At 36.4% G+C, this 22,813-nt stretch overlaps 1 protein-coding gene across 7 annotated transcripts in view; it reads left to right on the top strand.

Moving 5' to 3' along the window:
• Positions 1 to 22,813, top strand: part of ZCWPW2 (zinc finger CW-type and PWWP domain containing 2) — a 142,841-nt gene that overhangs the window by 45,949 nt on the left and 74,079 nt on the right. For 6 of the 7 annotated variants that reach the window (XM_028478908.2, XM_007108652.3, XM_055079745.1 and 3 more), the window contains one exon: positions 11,900 to 12,253. In XM_028478908.2, the coding sequence (XP_028334709.1) occupies positions 11,913 to 12,253 (341 nt within the window). In that variant the 5' untranslated portion in view covers positions 11,900 to 11,912. Of the gene's footprint in view, positions 1 to 5,583; positions 5,598 to 11,899; positions 12,254 to 22,813 lie in introns of those variants that run through there. The other variant, XM_028478904.1, reaches the window with a different exon arrangement.

The following is a 22,813-nucleotide window of genomic DNA, read 5'->3' as shown; positions in this document are numbered from 1 at the left end:
CGGCTGGGCCCGTGAGCCATGGCCGCTGAGCCTGCGCGTCCGGAGCCTGTGCTCCGCAACGGGAGAGGCCACAGCAGAGGAAGGCCCGCATACCACAAAGAAAAAAAAAAAAAAAAAAGAGCAGTTCAACAATAGACTTGATCAAACAGAAGGAAGGATCAATGAGCTTGAAGATAACTCTCTGGAAGTCATCCAATCAGAGGAGCAAAAAGCAAAAAGAACAAAAAAGAGTGAAAATATGGAGTGGGATGATATATTCAAAGTTCTAAAAGAACTTATGAAAGAAAGAAAACTACCAACCAAGAATACTGCTTCTGGCAAAGTTGTCCTTCAGAATTGAAGGGGAAATAAAGATATTCTTAAACAAACAAAAGCTGAAGGAATTCATCCCCAGTAAACCTGCATTACAAGAAATGCTAAAGGAGTTCTTTAAGCTGAAATGAAAGGATGCTAATTAGGAATATGAAAACATAAAGGTATAAAACTCTCTGGTAAAGGTAAATATAAAGTTGTATTCAAAATACTCTAATAATGATGGTGGTGTGTAAATCACATATAAATATGGTATGAAGGTTAAAAGAAAAAAGTATTAAAAATCTCTATAGCTCCAATACTGTTTTAATGGACACATAATAGAAAAAGATGGAATTGTGACATCAAAAACATAAAATGTGGGAACAGAGAGTAAATGTGTGGAGCTTTTGTATGTTATTGAAGTTATCAGCTTAAAATGGACTGTTATAACTATAGGATGTTTCAGGCAAGCCTCAAAGCAAAAATGTATAGTAGATACACAAAAGATAATGAAAAAAGAATCAAAGTGTACCACAGAAAATCATCAAATCATAAAAGATGAGAGAAAGAGAAGAAAATAGGAACAAAGGATCTACAAAACACCCAGAAAAGAATTAACAAAGGGCAGTAGTAAGTCTTTACTTGTCAAAAATTACTTTAGATGTAAATGGACTAATTCTCTAGTTATAGACTGAAAGTGAAGGGATGGGAAAAGATAGTCCAGACAAGTGGAAAGCAAAAGAGAGCAGCAATAGCTATTCTTGTATCAGACAAAATAGAATTGAAGTAAAAAAACTGTAAAAAGAGTCAAGGTTATATAATGATAAAGAGGTCAGTTCATCAAGAGAATTTAACAGTTGAAAATATTTGTGCACTCAATATTGGAGCGTCTAAATTTTTTTTTTTTTTTTCGGTACGCAGGCCCCTCACTGTTGTGGCCTCTCCCGTTGTGGAGCACAGGCTCCGGATGCGCAGGCTCAGCGGCCATGGCTCACGGGCCCAGCCGCTCCGCGGCACGTGGGATCCTCCCAGACTGGGGCAGGAACCTGCGTCCCCTGCATCGGCAGGCGGACTCTTAACCACTGCGCCACCAGGGAAGCCCTGGAGCATCTCAATTTATAAACCAAATATTAACAGATTTGAAGGGAGAAATAGACAGCAATACAATAATAATAGGGGATCTCGGTAGTCCACTTTGAACAATGAATAGATCATCCAGACAGAAAATAAGGAAACACTGGACTCAAATTATACTTTAGATGAAAAGAATCTCACAGACATATACAGAACATCCATCTAACAGCAGCAGAGTGCACATTCTTCTCAAATGTACATGGAACATCTTCCAGGATAGATCATATGTTAGACCACAAAACTAGTCTTAACAAATATAAGAAGATTGAAGTCATATCAAGCATCTTTTCTGACAGTAATGGTATGAAACTGGAAATCAATTACAGAAGAAAAACTGGAAAATTCACAAATATGTGGAGATTAAACAACATGCTCCTGAACAAACAGTTGGTCAAAGAAGAAATCAAAAGAGAAGTCAAAAAGTATCTTGAGACAAATGAAAATGAAACGCAACATAATAAAATTATGGGATACGGCAGAAGTGATTCTAAGAGGGAAGTTTATAGTGATAAATGTCTACATTAAGAAGAAAGATCTCAAACTAACTTTACTCCGGAAAAAACTAGAAAAAGAATAACTACTAAGCCTAAATTTAGTAGAAGGAGGAAATAACACAGATCAGAGCAGAAATAAACGAGAGACTAGAAAGATAATAGAAAAGATCAATGAAACTAAGAGTTGGTTTTTTTGAAAAGATAAACAAAATTGACAAACCTTTAGACTAACAGAAAAAAAGAAGACTCAAAATCAGACATGAAAGAGGAAAATTTACAACTGATTACAACTGATGCCTCAGAAATACAAAGGATCATAAGAGACTACTGTGAACAATTATATGCCAAAAAATTGAAAAAATTGGATAACATAGAAGGTTGGAGAAATTACTAGAAACATACAACCTTCCAAGACTGAATTGTGAAGAAATAGAAGATTTGAACAGACCAATAACAAGGTGATTGAATCAGTAATCAAAAATTCTCCCAACAAAGAAAAGTCTAGGACCAGATGGCTTTACTGATGAATTCTACCAAGCATTTAAAGAGTAATTAGTGGTAATTCCTTCTCAAACTCTTTCAAAAAGCTGAAGAGGAGAGAACAATTCCAAACTCATTTTACAAGCCCAGGATTACCTGATACCAAGATCAGAAAAGAACATTACTAGAAAAGAAAAGTACAGGCCAATATCCCTGATGAACATATATGCAAAAATCCTCAACAAAAATACTAGCAAACAGAATCAACAGCACATTAAAAAGGATCATATACCAGGATCAGGTGGAATTTATTCACGAGATGCATGGATGGTTTAACATAAACCATCCATTGATTTGGCATTTATAGTCAAATCAGTAAACATGATACACCATAATGAAGGGGAAAATAATCATGTTATCATCTCAATAGATGCAAGAGAAAGAATTTGACAAAAGGCAGTACCCTTTGATGACAAAAGCTCTTGACAAGTTGGGTATGGAAGGAATGTAGGTCAACAAAATGATAGCCATATATAACAAGCTCACAGTTAACATCATGCTCACTAGTGAAAACTGAAAGCTTTTCATCTAGGATCAGGAATAAGACAAGGGTAGCTGCTATCTCCACTTTTATTCAACATAGTACTGGAAGTTCTAGCCAGGGCAATTAGGCAAAGAAGATAAATAAAAGCATCCGTATCAGAAACGAAGAAGTAAAATTGTCTCTGCAGAATACATGATCTCATATATAGAAAACCCTGAGAATGCCATCAAAAAATTGTTAAAATTAATAAATGAACTCAGTAAAGTTGCAAGATACAAAATCAACAAACAGAAATGAGTTGCATTTCTATACATTTACTACAAACTCTCTGGAAAAGAAATTAAGAAAACAATCTAATTTACAGTTGTGTTGAATAAAATTCTATGTAATAAATTTAACCTAGGAGGTGAAAGATCTGTAAACTTAAAACTATAAAACATTGATGAAAGGAATTGAAGAAGACACAAGTGGAAAGATATTCCATGTTCATGGATTAGAATTAATATTGTTAAAATATCCATACAAACCAAAATAATCTGTAGATTGAATGCAATCCCTATGAAAATTCCAATGGCATTTTTCACAGGAATAGAAGAAATAATCCTAAAATTTGTGTGGAATCATATGAAACCCCAAATAGCTAAGCAGTTTTGAGCAAGAAGAGCAAAGTTGGAGGCATTCTACTTCCTGATTTAAAACTATCTTACAAAACTATAGTGATCAAAATGGTATGGTATTGACATGAAAACAGACACAGATCAATGGAACAGAATAAGGAGACCGGAAATGAACCTACATATATATGGGTCAACTAATCTTAAACAAAGGCATCAAGAATACACAATGTGGAAAGGATAGTCTCTTCAGTAAATTGTCTTGGAGAACTAGATGTCCACATGCAAAAGAATGAAATTGGATCCTTAACTCACACCATACACAAAAATCAACTCATAATGGATTAAAGACTTAAATGTAAGACCTGAAACTGTAAAACTTCTGGAAGAAAACATAGAGGAAAAGTTCCATAAGATTGATCTTGTCAGTGATTTTTTTTGGATCTGACACCAAAAGCAGAGGCAACAAAAGTAAAAATAAAGAAATAGGGCTACATCAAACTAAATTGTTTCTGCATAGCAAGGGAGACAATCAATAAAATGAAAGGCAGCCTACAGAATGGGAGAAAATATTTGTAAACATAGATCCAATAAGGGGTTAATGTCCAAAATATGTAACGGACTCTTACAAGTAACAGCCAAAAAAAAAGGTTTAAATTAAAAATGTGAAGTTTTTCTAAAGAAAATGTGTGGCCATCAGATATATGAAAAGATCCTTCACCTCACTAATCATCAGGAAAATGTAAATCAAAACCACAGTTAACTATCTATCACTTCACACCTGTTAGGATGGCTCTTATCAAAAAGTCAAAAGATAATAGATGTTGGTGAGGATGTAGATACACTGGAAACTTGTACACTGTAGGTGGGAATGCAAAATGATGCAGCTGCTATGGGAAACAGTATGGAGGTTCTTCAAAAAATAAAAATAGAACCACCATATGATTCAGCCATCCCACTTCTGGGTATTTATCCAAGAGAACTGAAATCAGGATCTCAAAGACACATTAGTACTCCCACGTTTATAGCAGCACTATTCACAATACCCAAGATATGGAAACAACATGTGTCCATTGATGGATGAATAGATAAAGAAAATGTATAATGGAATACTATTCAGCCTTAAATAAGAAGGAAGTTCTGCAATATGCAACAACATGGATGAACCTGGGGGACATTATGCGAAGTGAAAGAAGCCAGTTACAGAAAGACAAATGCTATGTGATTCCACTTATATGTGGTATCTACAGTAGTCAAATTCATAGCATCAAAGAATGGAATGGTTTCCAGGGGCAAGGGAAATGGTGAAGTGGGGAGTTATAAATTAGCAGGCATAAAGTTTTAATGAAGAAAGATGAGTAAATAGAGATCTGCTGTACAACATTGTACCTATAGTCAACAATACTCTTTTATGCACTTTAAAAAATTGTCAAGAGGGTAGATCTCATGTTAAGTATTCTTACCACAATATAAAAAAATTAATAAAGTTTTTTTTTAAAAAAGACTGAAAATGGACTTCCCTGGTGGCGCAATGCTTAAGAATCTGCCTGCCAACACAGGGGACATGGGTTCAAGCCCTGGTCCGGGAAGATCTCACATGCCGTAGAGCAACTAAACCCATGCACCACAACTACTGAGCCTGTGCTCTAGGACCTGTGAGCCACAACTGCTGAGCCCCTGTGTGCCACAACTACTGAAGTCCGCACGCCTAGAGCCTGTGCTCCACAACAAGAGACGCCACCATTATGAGAAGCCCACGCACTGCAACAAAGAGTAGCCCCCACTTTCTGCAACTAGAGAAAGCCTGTGCACAGTAATGGAGACCCAACGCAGCCAAAAAATAAATGACTGAAAATGAATTAACTAAGCATCAACTCAAGAAGAGAAAGATTAGCTCAACAAAGAATGCCCAAAGAAAGTAGAAGAAAGGAAATATTAAAGTGCAGCTATCAACTATACAGAATTCAAAAGAATAAAAGAGAAGACTCAAGCTCTGGTTGTTTAAAAAGCCCTGACAAGACAAATGAGGGGGAAAAGGTATGAACAAATTAAGAGTGAAAGAAACATAATGAGAAATATAGTAGATGCACTAGAATTCTTTTATTTTTGTATTCTCACTTTTGTTATTTACAAATTTGAAGTTTATAACGAGAAAAATTCTAAGCTTGTTTCATGATGAATTGTAGAAAATAAGCAACAAATTTGTATTTGTGCAAAACTTATATAGAATGCTTCTACATGATTCATAATTTTCTATCAATTTTACTAATTTATGTTTTTGTTAAATAATATTTTCAATTTTTTGTTTTTTAATTATGAGAAATTTCCAATTTAGAGAAAAAATGAAATACCTATATACTCGTTGCCTGGACTTAGCGGACATTAACATTTTATTCTATTTGCTTCTCGTTGCTTAATTTTTTTGAGAACTATAGATGATTTACAATATTTTATTAGTTTTAGATATACAACAAAGTGATTCAGTATTTTTATAGATAACAGTCCTTTTAAATTACTGTAAAATATTAGCTATATTCCATGTGCTGTATAATATATCCTTGTAGCTTATTTACTTTACACATAGTAGTTTGTGCCTCTTTAGAATTCTTAAATATTTGACAAAATTGGAAAATCCTCCCCTTAAGCAAACTTTCCAAAAAAGGACAACATTCTATATTTTGCTTTATGAGGCTCTTTTAATCTTGATGTCAAAAACCGACAAAGACAAAAGTAGAAATGAAAGTTGTAGAGCAACCTCATCTGTAAACACATATATGAACCAATCTTAACTAATTATTAATAAACTGAATGCAACAACATGTTAAAGAAAAAATGTTATGATGTGAACCCAGAATGCAAATATGGTTGATCATTAATTAAATCCATTAATACAACCTACTCAATTCACATATTTAAAAAGAAAAACCTTATGTTCACCTCAGTATACAGAAAAGCCTTTGATAAAATTCAACACCACTTCAGGTTTAACAACAACAACAACAAAAATTCTCTTCATTAACTGGTAACTGAAGGAAAACAATTTTTTGTTACCTTTCAATGGTCTCTACCAAAAAAATGCATATATGTTTGACTTTATAGTCAAATAGTAGAATCATTCTCTTTTAAATTAGAAAAAAAAGTCACGATAATGGCTTCTATTCAATATTATACCTGTCCTAGCCAGCGTAATAAAAGAAGACATAAGGATTGGAAATAGAGAAAGAAAAAGAAAGCTATCATACACACACACACACACACACACATACACACACCCGAGGAAGTACACCAAATGTGAAGTGAAATGCAAAACAATGCCTTGCCCAGGGATATAGAGCTGGTGAGTAGCAGAGCCAGGAATTCACATTTCATTTGGGTCCAAAGTCTGGAGTCAACAACTTCTAATCTACTGTCTAGTGATCCACTTCACCTGTAATATAAAATGCAGTATTATTCCTCATAAATTTCCTTGCCAAAGTATTAGCCAAATTAATATATATGTGTGTGTGTATATATATATCTCAGCAACATTTCATAATCTTCCTTTAGATTTTGTTCTTCCTGTTTTTAGATTTTTTCCACTCTTTCAATATGATAAACAGTGCACAGTGAATATTGTTGGTCTTTGTATGTATAAGTTAGTCACTTAAAAAAATTTTTTTAGTTTTTATATTTTATAATTAATTTTTATTGGAGTACAGATGCTTTACAATGTTGTATTAGTTTCTACTGTATAGCAAAGTGAATCAGCTATACATATACATATATCCCCTCTTTTTTGGATATCCTTCCCATTTAGGTCACCACAGAGCACTGAGTAGAGTTTCCTGAGCAATACAGTGTGTTCTCATCAGTTATCTATTTTATACATAGTATCAATAGTGTGTATATGTCAATCCCAATCTCCCAATTCATTCCACCCCCACTTCCCCCCTTGGTGTCCATACATTTGTTCTCTATGTCTGTGTCTCTATTTCTGTTCTGCAAATAAGATCATATATACCATTTTTCTAGATTCCACATATATGTGTTAATATACGATATTTGTTTTTCTCTTTCTGACTTAGTTCACTCTGTATGGCACTCTCTAGGTCCATCCACATCTCTACAAATGACCCAATTTCATTCCTTTTTGTGGCTGAGTAATATTCCATTTTATATATGTACCACATCTTCTTTATTCCTCTGTTGATGGACATTTAGGTTGCTTCCATGTCCTAGCTATTGTAAATAGTGCTGCAGTGAACACTGTGGTACATGACTTTTTAAATTATGGTTTTCTCTGGGTATATACCAAGTAGTGGGATTGCTGGGTCGTATGGTACTTCTATTTTTAGTTTTTTAAGGAACCTCCATACTGTTCTCCATAGTGGCTGTATCAATTTACATTCCCACCAACAGCATAGGAGGGTTCTCTTTTCTCCACACCCTCTCCAGCATTTATTGTTTGTAGACTTTTTAATGATGGCCATTCTGACTGGTGCGAGGTGATACCTGGTTGTAGTTTTGATTTTCATTTCTCTAATAATTAGTAATGTTGAGCATTTTTTCATGTGTTTGTTGGCCATCTGTATGTCTTCTTTGGAGAAATGTCTATTAAGGTCTTCCGCCCATTATTTGATTGAGCTGCTTGTATATTTTGGAGATAATTCTTTGTCAGTTGCTTCATTTGCAAATATTTTCTCCCATTCTGAGGGTAGTCTTTTCATCTTGCTTATGGATTCCTTTGCTGTGCAAAGCTTTTAATTAGGACCCATTTGTTTATTTTTGTTTTTGTTTTCATTATTCCAGGAGGTGGGTCGAAGAAGATCTTGCTGTGATTTATGTCAAAGAGTGTTGTGCCTATGTTTTCCTCTAAGAGTTTTATAGTGTCTGGCCTTACATTTAGGTCTTTAATCCATTTTGAGTCTATTTTTGTGTATGGTGTTAGGGAGTGTTCTAATTTCATTCTTTAACGTGTAGCTGTCCAGTTTTCTGAGCACCACTTATCGAAGAGGCTGTTTTTTCTCCATTGTATATTCTTGCCTCCTTTGTCATAGCTTAGGTGACCATAGGTGCCTGGGTTTATCTCTGGGCTTTCTATCCTGTTCCATTGATCTATATTTCTGTTTTTGTGCCAGTACCATGCTGTCTTGATTACTGTAGCTTTGTAGTATAGTCTGAAGTCAGGGAGCCTGATTCCTCCAGCTTTGTTTTTCTTTCTCAAGATTGCTTTGGCTATTCAGGGTCTTTTGCATTTCCATAAATATCGTAAAATTTTCTGTTCTAGTTCTGTGGAAAATGCCATTGGTAATTTGATAGGGATTGCATTGAATCTGTAGATTGCTTTGGGTAGTATGGTCATTTTCACAATATTGATTCTTCCAATCCAAGAACATGGTATATCTCTCCATCTGTTTCTGTCGTCTTTGATTTCTTTCATCAGCATCTTATAATTTTCTGAGTACAGGTCTTTAGCCTCCTCAGGTAGGTTTATTCCTAGGTATTTTATTCTTTTTGTTGCAATTGTAAATAGGATTGTTTTCTTAATTTCTCTTTATGATCTTTCATTGTTAGTGCATAGGAATGCAATAGATTTTTGTGTATTAATTTTGTATCCTGCAACTTTACTAAATTTATTGATTAGCTCTAGTAGTTTTCTGGTAGCATCTTTAGGGTTTTCTATGTATAGTATCATGTCATCTGCAAACAGTGACAGTTATACTTCTTCTTTTCCAGTTTGGGTTCCTTTTATTTCTTTTTATTTTCTGATTGCTGTGGCTAGCACTTCCAAGACTATGTTGAATAATAGTCATGAAAGTGGACACCCTTGTCTTGTTCCTGATCTTAGAGGAAATGCTTTCAGTTTTTCACCACTGAGAATAACATTTGCTGTGGGTTTTCCATATGTGGCCTTTATTATGTTGAGCTAGGTTCTCTCTCTTCCTACTTTCTGGAGAGTTTTTATCATATATCAGTACTGAATTTTGTCGAAAGCTTTTTCTGCATCTATTGAGATGATCATGTGGTTTTTTTTTTTTTTTTTTTTTTTTTGTGGTATGCGGGCTTCCCTCTGTTGTGGCCTCTCCAGTTGCAGAGCACAGGCTCCGGGCGCGCACCACCAGGGAAGCCCTGATCATGTGGTTTTTATTCTTCAATTTGTTAATATGGTGTATCACATGATTGATTTGCATATATTGAAGAATCCTTGCATCCCTGGGATAAATCCCACTTGATCATGGTGTATAATCCTTTTAATGTGTTGTTGGATTCTGTTTGCTGGTATTTTGTTGAGGGTTTTTGCATCTATGTTCATCAGTGATATTGGCCTGCAGTTTTCCTTTTTGTGATATCTTTGTCTGGTTTTGTTATCAGGGTGATGGTGGCCTCATAGTATGAGTTTGGGAGTGTTGCACCCTCTGCAATTGTTTGGAAGAGTTTGAGCAGGATAGGCATTAGCTCTTCTCTAAATGATTGATAGAATTCGCCTGGAAAGCCATCTGGTCCTGGACTTCTGTTTGTTGGAAGATTTTTAATTACAGTTTCAATTTCATTACTTCTGATTGGTCAGTTCATATTTTCTGTTTCTTCTTGATTCAGTGTTCAAGGTTGTACTTTTCTAAGAATTTGTCCATTTCTTCCAGGTTGTCCATTTTACTGGCATATAGTTGCTTGTAAAAGTCTCTTATAATTCCTTGTATTTCTGTGATGTCAGTTGTAACTTCTCCTTTTTCATTTCTAATTTTTTTGATTTGAATCCTCTCCCCTCTTCTCTTGATGAGTCTGGCTAACGATTTATCAATTTTGTTTATCTTCTCAAAGAACCAGCTTTTAGTTTTATTTATCTTAGCTATTATTTTCCTCGTTAGGTTAGTCTCTTTTATGTTTATTTTCTTTGTATACATTCAAATGAGTGGGATTAATAGGTCAAAAATTGTGGCTATGGCTATTGAAATATATTGGCAAATTTTATTCTAAAGCGATTTGTAGTGATCATGGAAAGGTATATGATTATAAGTGTGTTTCTAATTATACAATTAACTCATGGATTAAGAGCTTCTTTAAATGGTGCTTATATTGGATAGTGGTTGTTCTACTAATTTATTAATATGGTATATGTAAGTCTTTTTTTAAAAAAATAGGTTTTGTATTACAAAATAAGTTTTTGATAGTTTTTCTTGTATTTTAGCTATATTACTTATTTTTTAGTATACATGTAACTATTATTTTTGAAGCTAGAAGTCAGGAGCTAACTCATATAATCCTAACGTTTTATATGTTTAAAATTTTCATAATAAAAAACCTCTGAGAAATTTTTTTCATATCACTTGAATTAATAATGGATAAAAGGCAAAGCTATATAAGCAAAAGAATCCTTTAACTTTTTAAAAATAAATTTCAAATTTTTACATGGTGAAATATTTTGCTACCTTTGGTTTTCCTCAGAATTCAAAAAGGGGATCAAGTCACACTATGTCCACCATATACCCAAGAGGCAGTACAGCCTGGTGGATAAGACCACAAAATTAGGGAGAAAACTGCCTGCATTTAAATCCCAACTCTGGGGCTTCCCTGGTGGCGCAGTGGTTGGGAGTCGGCCTGCCGATGCAGGGGACACAGGTTCGTGCCCCGGTCTGGGAAGATCCCACATGCCGCGGAGCGACTGGGCCCGTGAGACATGGCCGCTGAGGCTGCGATCGGACACAGGTTCGTGCCCCGGTCCGGGAAGATCCCACATGCCGCGGAGCGGCTGGGCCCGTGAGCCATGGCCGCTGAGCCTGCGCTCTGCAACGGGAGAGGCCACAGCAGTGAAAGGCCCGCATACCGCAAAAAAAAAAAAAAAAAAAAAAAAAAAGGATAAATCCCAACTCTGTCACATAGTAGCTCTGGGACTTTAAATAAATTACTTTACTTTTTCTAAGCTTTCCTTTTCTCTCTAAAAGTGCTCATACTGAGGTTGTTGGGAAGACTATATAAGCTGTGTGCATAAGGCACTTAGAATATTATTTGGCTCATAGTCAGCACTGAATAAGGCTTAGCTGTTATTATGGCAAAAGTACTGGATATATATCAGATATGTACTGACTGGTAATAGAATTGGTATTATAGTAAACCTCTACTCCACTTCTGCTCCATCATACTTTTCTTATTTTTAATTTTGGAGCATTTTATGACCAGAGTGATTGATGCTTCTGTTTTGTTCCTTTGTTTTTGGGTAGGTGGAAACATAACATGTTCAGTATGTACAGAGAGGAGGTGGGCAAAAAAGATATAAAAGAGCTACTTCTCGGATTTTGGTTTGAACTTTCTCTCCTTATACCTGCAGATCTTATTCTTTTATTTTCCTGTTATTTATTTTCCAGATGAAATGCCTTTATGGAAAAAGGAGAATTGAATAGTAAGATGATAGCAGAATATTGTAATACGGCACTGGATTCCTCAGTGGAAAACAACATGTATGTAAACAAAGTGTGGGTTCAGTGTGAGAATGAAAGTTGTTTGAAATGGAGATTGTTGTCAAGTGAGGATGCATCCAAAGTTGATCACAGTGAAGCATGGTACTGCTTCATGAACACTGATTTAAGGTACAATAAGTGCTCTGTTTCTGAAGAAGACTTTCCTGAAGAGTCTCAGCTTCATCAAAGTGGATTTAAGATCGTCTATTCACAGCTCCCTCTTGGAAGCCTGGTTTTGGTAAAATTACAGAATTGGCCAAGGTAAGATTTTTGTTGCTGTTTTGTAGTAAACTATTGAGGTATAGTCTTGCTAAGTTTATTAACTTTCAAAACTTTTCAAAGAATCAACTTCTTTCCTATTGTTGTCTAACTTCTTATTATTTTTTGATCTCATTGTTATTGTTTCCCTAACTTCTTTGGGTTTAATTCTTCTTTTTCTAGTTTCTTAAACTGGAAACTTAGATAACTGACTCATATCTCTTTCCCACCTTATACATGCAATTAAAGCTATAAATTTATCTTATTAAGTACTACTTAAGTTATATCTCACAAATTTTAATATGTTGTATTTTATTACTATTCAGTTTGTGATTTCTTCTTTGAAATGAGTTATTAGAAGTGTGTTTTTAAATTATAAAATATGCAGGATTCTAAAAATGTATTATTTTTATTGATTCCTAATTTAACTGTTGTAGTCTGTTTCATTGAATCTTGATTTATGGCACAGCATGACCTATCCTGAAAAAAATTTGTATTCTGTAACTGTTGCCTAGATGCCTAAAAGATTTTTTTCTTTTTCTTTAGATATTTGTATATTTACTGCTGTATGGCTCAGTTTTTCCTTTTCTGAGCTTGTTTCCCAAGTATGCAATATGCATTTTCAGTGTATGGTATCAAATCTTTTTATTTCAATATTGTTTTTAAAAATTTTAAGCAGTTTATTCAGTTGCATTGCTTTGATTTTATTTTGGGACTTCTGTAGTACTGATAGTGAATCTTCTTTGCTTAGATTTGGTATTACTTTTTTCTTCCACTGTTACCATCTTTTCATTTTTTTAATTTAAATATTTTTCCCTTTCCATCTTTTATTTTTCTGAAGGAGTTACAAATTGAACTTATTTTTTCTGTGTTCCTTCCAGTTTAGTCTTTACTGAGAACTTTATAATTTCTTTCATGAGTTTTGCTGCCTCTCTTTTTATTTTTTTTTAACTTTTTAATTTTTTTAAACATCTTTAGTGGAGTATAATTGCTTTACAATGTTGTGTTAGTTTCTGCTGTATAACAAAGTAAATCAACTCTATGTATACATATATCCCCATATGTGCTCCCTCTCGTGTCTCCCTCCCATCCTCCATATCCCACCCCTCTAGGTCATCCCAAAGTATCAAGTTGATCTCCCTTTGCTATGCAGCAGCTTTCCACTAGCTATCTATTTTACATTTGGTAGTGTATATATGTCAGTGCCACTCTCACTTCTTCCTAGCTTACCCTTCCTCTTCCCCATGTCCTCAAGTCCATTCTCTACATCTACATCTTTATTCCTGCCCAACCCCTCGGTTCATCAGAAACATTTTTTTTTAGAGTCCGTATATATGTGTTAGCATGCGATATTGTTTTTCTCTTTCTGACTTACTTCACTCTGTATGACAGGCTCTAGATCCATCCACCTCACTACAGATAACTCAATTTTGTTTCTTTTTATGGCTGAGTAATATTCCATTGTATATATGTGCCACATCTTCTTTATCCATGCATCTGTCAGTAGACACTTAGGTTGCTTCCATGTCTTGCCTGTTGTAAATAGTGCTGCAGTGAACATCGTAGTATATGACTCTTTTTGAATTATGGTTTCCTCAGGGTATATGCCCAGTAGTGGGATTGCTGGGTCGTATGGTACTTCTATTTTTAGTTTTTTAAGGAACCTCCATACTGTTCTCCATAGTGGCTGGATCAATTTACATTCCTACCAACAGTGCAAGAGGGTTCCCTTTTCTCCACACCCTCTCCAGCATTTCTCGTTATTCTGAGGGTTGTCTTTTGGTCTTGTTTATGGTTTCCTTTGCTGTGCAAAAGCTTTTAAGTCTCATAAGGTCCCATTTGTTTATTTTTGTTTTTATTTCCATTTCTTTAGGAGGTGGGTCAAAACGGATGTTGCTGTGGTTTATGTCAAAGTGTGTTCTTCCTATGTTTTTCTCTAAGAGTTTTATAGTGTCTAGCCTTACTTTTACGTCTTTAATCCATTTAGAGTTTATTTTTGTGTATGGTGTTAAGGAGTGTTCTATTTTCATTCTTTTACATGTAGCTGTCCAGTTTTTCCAGCACCACTTATTGAAAGCACTGTCTTTTCTCCATTGTATATTCTTGCCTCCTTTCTCAAACATAAGGTGACCATATGTGCATGGGTTTATCTCTGGGCTTTCTATCCTGTTCCATTGATCTATATTTCTGTTTTTGTGCCAGTACCATACTGTCTTTATTACTGTAGCTTTGTAGTATAGTCTGAAGTTAGGAAGCCTGATTCCTCCAGCTCCATTTTTCCTTCTCAAGATTGCTTTGGCTATTTGGGGTTTTTTCTCTTTCCATATAAATTGTGAAATTTTCTGTTCTAGTTCTGTGAAAAATGCCATTGGTAGTTTGATAGGAATTGCATTGAATCTGTAGATTACTTTGGGTAGTAGAGTCATTTTCACAATATTGATTCTTCCAATCCAAGAACATGGTAGAACTCTGCATCTGTTTGTATCATCTTTAATTTCTTAAATTATATAAGTGCATTATAATTTTCTGCATACAGGTCTTTTGTCTCCTTAGGTAGGTTTATTCCTAGGTGTTTTACTCTTTTTGTTACAGTGGTAAAAAGGAGTGTTTCCTTAATTTCTCTTTCAGATTTTTCATCATTAGTGTACAGGAATGCAAGAGATTTCTGTGCATCAATTTGTATCCTGCTACTTTACCAGATTGATTGATTAGCTCTAGTAGTTTTTTGGTAGCATCTTTAGGATTCTCTCTGCATAGTACCATGTCATCTGCACACAGTGACAGCTTTACTTCTTGTTTTCCAATTTGGATTCCCATTATTTCTTTTTCTTCTCTGATTGCTGTGGCTAAAACTTCCAAAACTATGTTGAATAATAGTGGTGAGAGTGGGCAACCTTGTATTGTTCCTTATCTTAGTGGATATGGTTTCAGTTTTTCACCATTGAGAACAATGTTGGCTGTGGGTTTGTCATATATGGCCTTTATTAGGTTGAGGTAAGTTCCCCGTATTCCTACTTTCTGGAGGGTTTTTATCATAAATAGGTGTAAGCTTTTGTTGAAAGCTTTTTCAGAATCTATTGAGCATTTCATATGGTTTTTGTTCTTCAGTTTGTTAATATGGTGTATCACATTGATTGATTTGCGTATATTGAAGAATCCTTGCATTCCTGGGATAAACCCCACTTGATCATATTGTATGATCCTTTTAATGTGCTGTTGGAAGCTGTTTGCTAGTATTTTGTTGAGAATTTTTGCATCTGTGTTCATTAGTGATATTGGCCAGTAGTTTTCTTTTTTTGTGACATCTTTGTCTGGTTTTGGTATCAGTGTGATGGTGGCCTCAGAGAATGAGTTTGGGAGTGTTCCTCCCTCTGCTATATTTTGGAAGAGTTTGAGAAGGATAGGTATTAGCTCTTCTCTAAATGTTTGATAGATTTCGCCTGGGAAGCCATCTGGTCCTGGGCTTTGGTTTGTTGGAATATTTTTAATCGCAGTCTCAATTTTAGTGCTTTTGATTGGTCTGTTTATATTTTCTATTTCTTCCTGGTTCAGTCTCAGAAGGTTGTGCCTTTCTAAGAATTTGTCCATTTCTTCCCAGTTGTCTAATTTTTTGGCATATTGTTGCTTGTAGTAATCTCTTAGGATCCTTTGTATTTCTGCAGTGTCAGTTGTTACTTCTCCTTTTTCATTTCTAATTCTGTTGATTTCAGTCTTCTCTCTTTTTTTCTTGATGAGTCTGGCTAATGGTTTATCAGTTTTGTTTATCTTCTCAAAGAACCAGCTTTTAGTTTTATTGATCTTTGCTATTGTTTCCTTCATTTCATTTCTTTTTCATTTATTTCTGATCTGATCTTTATGATTTTTCTCCTTCTGCTAACTTTGGGTGTTTTTTGTTCTTTTATCTCTAATTGCTTTAGGTGTAAAGTTAGGTTGTTTATTTGAGGTGTTTCTTGTTTCTTGAGGTAGAATTGTATTGCTATAAACTTCCCTCTTAGAACTGCTTTTGCTGCATCCCATAGGTTTTAGGTCGTCGTGTTTTCATTGTCATTTGTTTCTGGGTATTTTTTGCTTTCCTCTTTGACTTCTTCAGTCATCTCTTGTTATTTAATAGCATATTGTTTAGCTTCCATGTGTTTGTATGTTTTAGATTTTTTTTTCTGTAATTGATTTCTAGTCTTATAGCGTTTTGGTCAAAAATATACTTGATACAATTTCAGTTTTCTTAAATTTACCAAGGCTTGATTTGTGGCCCAAGGTATGATCTATTCTGAAGAGTGTTCCATGAGCACTTGAGAAGAAAGATTATTTTGTTGTTTTGGATGGAATGTCTTATAAGTATCAGTTAAGTCCATCTTGTTTAATGTGTCACTTAAAGCTTGTTTCCTTATTTATTTTCCTTATTTATTCCTTGTTTATTTTCATTTTGGATGATCTGTCCATTGGTGAAAGTGGGGTGTTAAATGTGTTACTGTCGATTTCCCCTTTTATGGCTGTTAGCATTTGCCTTATGTATTAAGGTGCTCCTCTTTTGGGTTCATAAATATTTACACTTGTTATATCTTCTTCTTGGATTGAACCCTTGATCATTAGGTAGTGTCTTTCTTTGTCTCTTGTAATAGTCTTTATTTAAAAGTCTGTTTTTTCTGATATGAGAGTTGCTCCTCCAGCTTTCATTTGATTTACATTTGCGTGGAATATCTTTTTCCATCCTCTCACTTTCAGTGTATGTGTCCCTAGGTCTGAAGTGTCTCTCTTGTAGACAGCATATATACGGGTCTTTTTTTTGTATCCATTCAGCCAGTCTGTTCCTTTTGGTTTGAGCATTTCATCTATTTACATTTAAGGTAATTATCGATATGCATATTCCTCTTACCATTTTCTTAATAGTTTTGGGCTTGTTATTGTAGGTGTTTTCCTTCTCTTTTCTTTCCTGCCTAGAGAAGTTCCTTTAGCATTTGTTGTAAAGCTGGTTTGGTGGTGCTGAATTCTCTTAGCTTTTGCTTGTCACTATAGGTTTTAATTTCTCCGTCGAATCTGAATGACATCCGTGCTGAGTAGAATAGTTGTAGGTTTTTCCCTTTCATCACTTTAGATATGTGATGCCACTCCCTTCTGGCTTGCAGAGTTTCTGCTGAAAGATCAGCTGTTAACCTTATGGCGATTCCCTTGTATGTTATTCGTGGCTTTTCCCTTGCTGCTTTTAATATTTTTTCTTTGTATTTAATTTTTGATGGTTTGATTAATATGTGTCTTGGCATGTTTCTCCTTGGATTTATCCTGTATGTGACTCTCTGCGCTTCCTGGACCTTATATTCTTTCCCAAACTAGGGAAGTTTTCAACGATAATCTCTTCAAATATTTTCTCAGCCCCTTTCTTTTTTCTTCTTCTTCCTGGACCCCTATAATTTGAATGTTGATCCGTTTAATGTTATCCCAGAGGTCTCTGAGACTGTCCTCAATTCTTCTCATTCTTTTTTCTTTAGCCTGCTCTGCAGTAGTTATTTCCACTATTTTATCTTCCAGGTCACTTATCAGTTATGCTGCTATTGATGCCTTGTAGAGAATTTTTAATTTCATTTATTGTGTTGTTCATCATTGTTTATCTTCCAGGTCACTTATCCATTCTTCTGCCTCAGTTATGCTGCTATTGATGCCTTGTAGAGAATTTTTAATTTCATTTATTGTGTTGTTCATCATTGTTTATTTGCTCTTTAGGGCTTCTAGGTCCTTGTTAAACATTTCATATATTTTCTCCATTCTATTTCCAAGATTTTGGATCATCTTTACTATCATTACTCTGAATTCTTTTTCATGTAGCTATTTCCTATCCATTTCTTTGGTCTGGTGGGATTTTACTTTGCTCCTTCATCTGCTGTATATTTCTCTGTCTTCTCATCTTGCTTAACTTACTGTGTTTGGCGTCTCCTTTTCGCAGCCTGCCGATTCACAGTTCCCGTTGTGTTTGGTGTCTGCCCCCAGTGGGTAAAGTTGGTTCCGTGGGTTGTGTAGGCTTCCTGGTTGAGGGAACTGGTGCCTGTGTTCTGGTGGATGAGGCTGGATCTTGTCTTTCTGGAGGGCAGGATCGCGTCCGATTGTGTGTTTTGAGGTGTCTGTGGACTTAGTATGATTTTAGGCAGCCTCTCTGCTAATGAGTGGGGTTGTGTTCCTGTCTTGTTAGTTGTTTGGCATAGGCCGTCCCACACTGGAGCTTGCTGGTCGTTGAGTGGAGCTGGGTCTTAGCATTGAGACAGAGATCTCTGGGAGAGCTCTCGCCGATTGATATTACATGGAGCCAGGGGGTCTCCAGTGGTCCAATGTATTGAACTTGGCTTTCCCACCTCAGAGGCTCAGTACTGACACCCAGCTGGAGCACCAAGACCCTGTCAGCCACACGGCTCAGAAGAAAAGGGAGAAAAAAAAGAAAGAAAGAAAAAAGTAAAGTAAAATACAATAAATAAGTTATTAAAGAAAAAATAAAAATATTATTAAAATAAAATCATAAAAAAGTAATAAATAAAAAAGAGGAGAGCAACCAAAGCAATAAACAAATCCACCAATGATAACAAGTGCTAAAAACTATACTAAGATATACATAAATTTCAGAAACTTATCACTCGCATACAGCAAACCCCAAGTCTACAGTTGCTCCCAACATCCACAGCCTCAATTGTCGGATGATTTTTTTGTCTATTCAGGTATTCCACAGATGCAGGGTTCATCAAGTTGATTTTGGAGATTTAATCCGCTGCTCCTGTGACTGCATGGAGAAATTTCTCTTTCTCTTCTTTGTTCGCACATTTCCTGGGGTTCAGCTTTGGATTTGGCCCTGCCTCTGTGTGTAGGTCGCCCTCTGGCATCTGTTCTTCACCCAGACAGGATGGAGTTAGAGGAGTGGCTGTTTAAGGGGCACTGGCTCACTCAGGCCAAGGGGAGGGAGGGTATGGAATGTGGGGCGAGCCTGCAGTGGCAGAGGCTGGGGTAATGTTGCAACAGCCTGAGGCATGCCATGTGTTCCCCTGGGGAAGCTGTCCCTGGATCACAGGACCCTGGCGGTGGCGGGCTGCACATGCTTCTGGGAGGGGAGGTGTGGATAGTGACCTGTGCTTGCACACAGGCTTCTTGGTGGCTGCAGCAGCAGTGTTAGCGTTTCGTTCCCATCTCTGGTGTCCACGCTGATAGCTGCAGCTCACGCCCTTCTCTGAAGCTCGTTTAGGCAGTGTTCTGCATCTCCTCTCCTCGCGCACCCCGAAACAGTAGTCTCTTGCCTCTTAGGAAGGTCCAGACTTTTTCCAGGACTACCTCCTGGCTAGATGTGGCGCTCTAGCCCCCTTCAGGCTGTGTTCACACTGCCAACCCCAGTCCTCTCCCTGCGATCTGACTGAAGCCAGAGCCTCAGCTCCCAGCCCCCTCCCGCCCTGGCAGGTGAGCAGAGAAGCCTCTCGGGCTGGTGAGTGCTGGTCGGCACCGATCCTCTGTGCGGGAATCTCTCCACTTTGCCCTCTGCACCCACCCCTGTTGCTGCGCTCTCCTCTTTGGCTCTGAAGCTTCCCCACCCCCGCCACCCACCCCCGCCCAGCCCCTGTCTCCGCCAGTGAAGGGGCTTCCTAGCGTGTAGAAACTCTTCCTCCTTCACAGCTCCCTCCCAATGGTGCAGGTCCCGTCCCTTTCCTTTTGTCTGTGTTCTTTCTTTTTTCTTTTGCCCTACCCAGGTACATGGGGATTTTCTTGCCTTTTGGGAGGTCTGAGGTCTTCTGCCAGCGTCAGTAGGTGTTCTGTAGGAGTTTTTCCACATGTAGGTGTATTTCTGATGTATTTGTGGGGAGGAAGTTGATCTCCACGTCTTACTCCTCTGCTATCTTGAAGGTCCTCTCCCTCCTCTTCCTTTTCTCCCGTCATCTTGTTTTCATTTATATTCAACTATTCTCAATGAAGAATATCAGATGTTTGCTTTCATTTTGAGACTGTGATGGGCTCATGTAACACACACACAGGACACACATAAGAGGCCTTCAAGTCACTACCTAGATTTGTGCTCTTGCTCTGTCACTTACTGTTGTGGGCTGAATTGTGTTCCCCCAAAGGTCATAATTTAAAACTCTAATCTCAGAATGTGACTGTATTTGGACTAAGGGCCTTTAAAGAGGTGATTAAAGGGGCTTCCCTGGTGGCGCAGTGGTTGAGAGTCTGCCTGCCGTTGCAGGGGACACGGGTTCATGCCCCAGTCCGGGAAGATCCCACCTGCCGCGGAGCGGCTGGGCCCGTGAGCCATGGTCACTGAGCCTGTACGTTCGGAGCCTGTGCTCCACAACGGGAGAGACCACAACAGACAGTGAGAGGCCCACGTACGGCAAAAAAAAAAAAAAAAAAAAAAAGAGGTGATTAAGTTAAAAGAGGACATTAGAGTGAGCCCTAATCCAATCTGACTGGTGTTTTTATAAGAAGAGAAAATTTGGATACACAGAGAGACACCAGGGGTGCATGTGCACAGAGTAAAGACCATGCAAAGACGGAGCACGAGAGCAGGAGTCTGCTGGCCAGGGAGAGACCTTAAGAGAAACCAGACCTGCTGACCTTGATCTTGGACTTCTAGCCTTTAAAACTGAGAAAATAAGTTCCTTTTGTTTAAGCCACCCAGTCTGTGGTATTTTCCTATGGCAACCTTAGCAAACCAATACACTTAATATCTTTGCAGAGAGATTCAACCAATACACTTAATATCTACCTCAAAGAAATTTCCACATCTCAGAGAGATTTGGAATGTTACACATCAGCTCTGAGTAACCTTTTGTTACTGAGAGTTTTTCTAAGGATCAAATATGAAATGTTGTAAAAAGATATATATATTAATTGACTTCTGTGTAATTAGGATGAGCATGAAGAGGAACTAGATGGTTATGTATATGAACACTCATTTTTGAAGTTACTTATGAAGGTACTTGTAGTCTCATTGTCATTTTTCATATCTCTAACATTTTGAAAGCAGAGCGTTTGTATTTTCTACTGGAAATTCTGAAGTTTCAGTAACTCTCATTCAAGAAATGGTTTTGAATCTTATCACTATATCTGAAATATTATGTTAGAAATTTGATTAGGAATATCTTTTGCAGTTTTGTACTTGTAGCTGAGGGTTAGGATTTGAAATACGAATGAAGCATGTTTTACTCAAGTCCCTAAATTATCTCCAGTCTATGATTAGGACTGTCAAAATGCTGCAGAATACAGCTGTAACTACCTTCTTGTTGTTTGGAAAGAGTAGAATGCATTTGGCATGTAGTCACATATATTTCTTTTTATAAACTAAGTACAAATGAGCACAGACTTAAAATACAGATTAAGAAACTCAAATCTGTTGCTGTATTGCTTATTCAGTTCCACAAATACAATAGAAAAATGATAATAAGATAAATTGCAGTAGTAAAATATAAAGCTGAATTAGCCTACTAAAAGCTGCCAAACATCAGTTCTTAATTAAGAAATGTTATAGACCCTGAAATTTCAAGTGGGAAGACCAGTCAGCTGGCTACAGAGACACTTAACAGTGTAGCATTATCTGGGTCAATTCTTATTAGCCTGTGTCCTTACACATAGCTTTTGAAGGCACAGAAATTCAATCTTATCAACATCTCAGAGTAATTCTTTCTCAGAAGAGTTCATACTTTCCAGTAAAGCTAAAAAGCTAAAGAGAGACTGATAAAGAGTCAAGAAATGCCTGCTTAATCTTTATATAATAAAAATAAATAATAGTGAAGAGAATATCATTTTCTTTGTCTATGGTCAAGCTCCATGGAAAATCAAATTATAATAGTTATATTTATCACCACATTGTAAGATAGCACACACCTACATACTTATAAAATACTTATGCAGCCTCTTGCCTTTGAGTAGTGCCTATGTGAGCTTGAGGGTGGGGCTGTCTGCATTACTAGGAAGAGAAAAACTATCACTATAATGTTTAAGAAGTCTTGAGTTTTAAAGATTGATCAAATACATTGTATTTAGCTAGAAAGAGCAAAGAAATTAAAAGTAAAAAATAACAGTGCATCTCTCACTTAGTATAGGAAAATACAGTATCAAGCAGAAACTAGGCATATTTACACAGACATTTTACAATGATTTCTTGTAAGTATGAAAATTAATTTATAGAAAATATATTTGCATTCTAAATACTGTAGTCTAAACAGTTTAGTAATCAAATATGCCTTTAAGGTGACAAACCAATCCAGTGATACTTTTTAGATACAGCATATATATTTATAAATTGAGGTTTCTACTAGATCCTTTCAGTATTATAAAATAGTATTTGATTACTTCTCATTTGCATACTTTTGCCTATGGATTTATATGTGTGTGGATGAGAAATTTCCTCTTCCCAACGGTCCCTGCAGTTAGGTATAGCAAAGAGAGTTCTTAGAAAGTATGACATTAAGTTAGTGATGATTCCAGCTCATCCATTTTGTTTCCCACAGATTAAGAATGAGGCCCAAGTAAATCTGCTACCTTCTTAAACATCCAGACCACAGTTTGAAAATAAAAGTTATATATTTCTTCTCATTCGGTATCAAT

Source organism: Physeter macrocephalus, chromosome 18, assembly GCF_002837175.3.
Source record: "Physeter macrocephalus isolate SW-GA chromosome 18, ASM283717v5, whole genome shotgun sequence".
Taxonomy (NCBI): Eukaryota; Metazoa; Chordata; class Mammalia; order Artiodactyla; family Physeteridae; genus Physeter; species Physeter macrocephalus.
The sequence above is the reverse complement of the archived record's forward strand: the minus strand, read 5'-3'. Positions and strand labels throughout refer to the sequence as shown.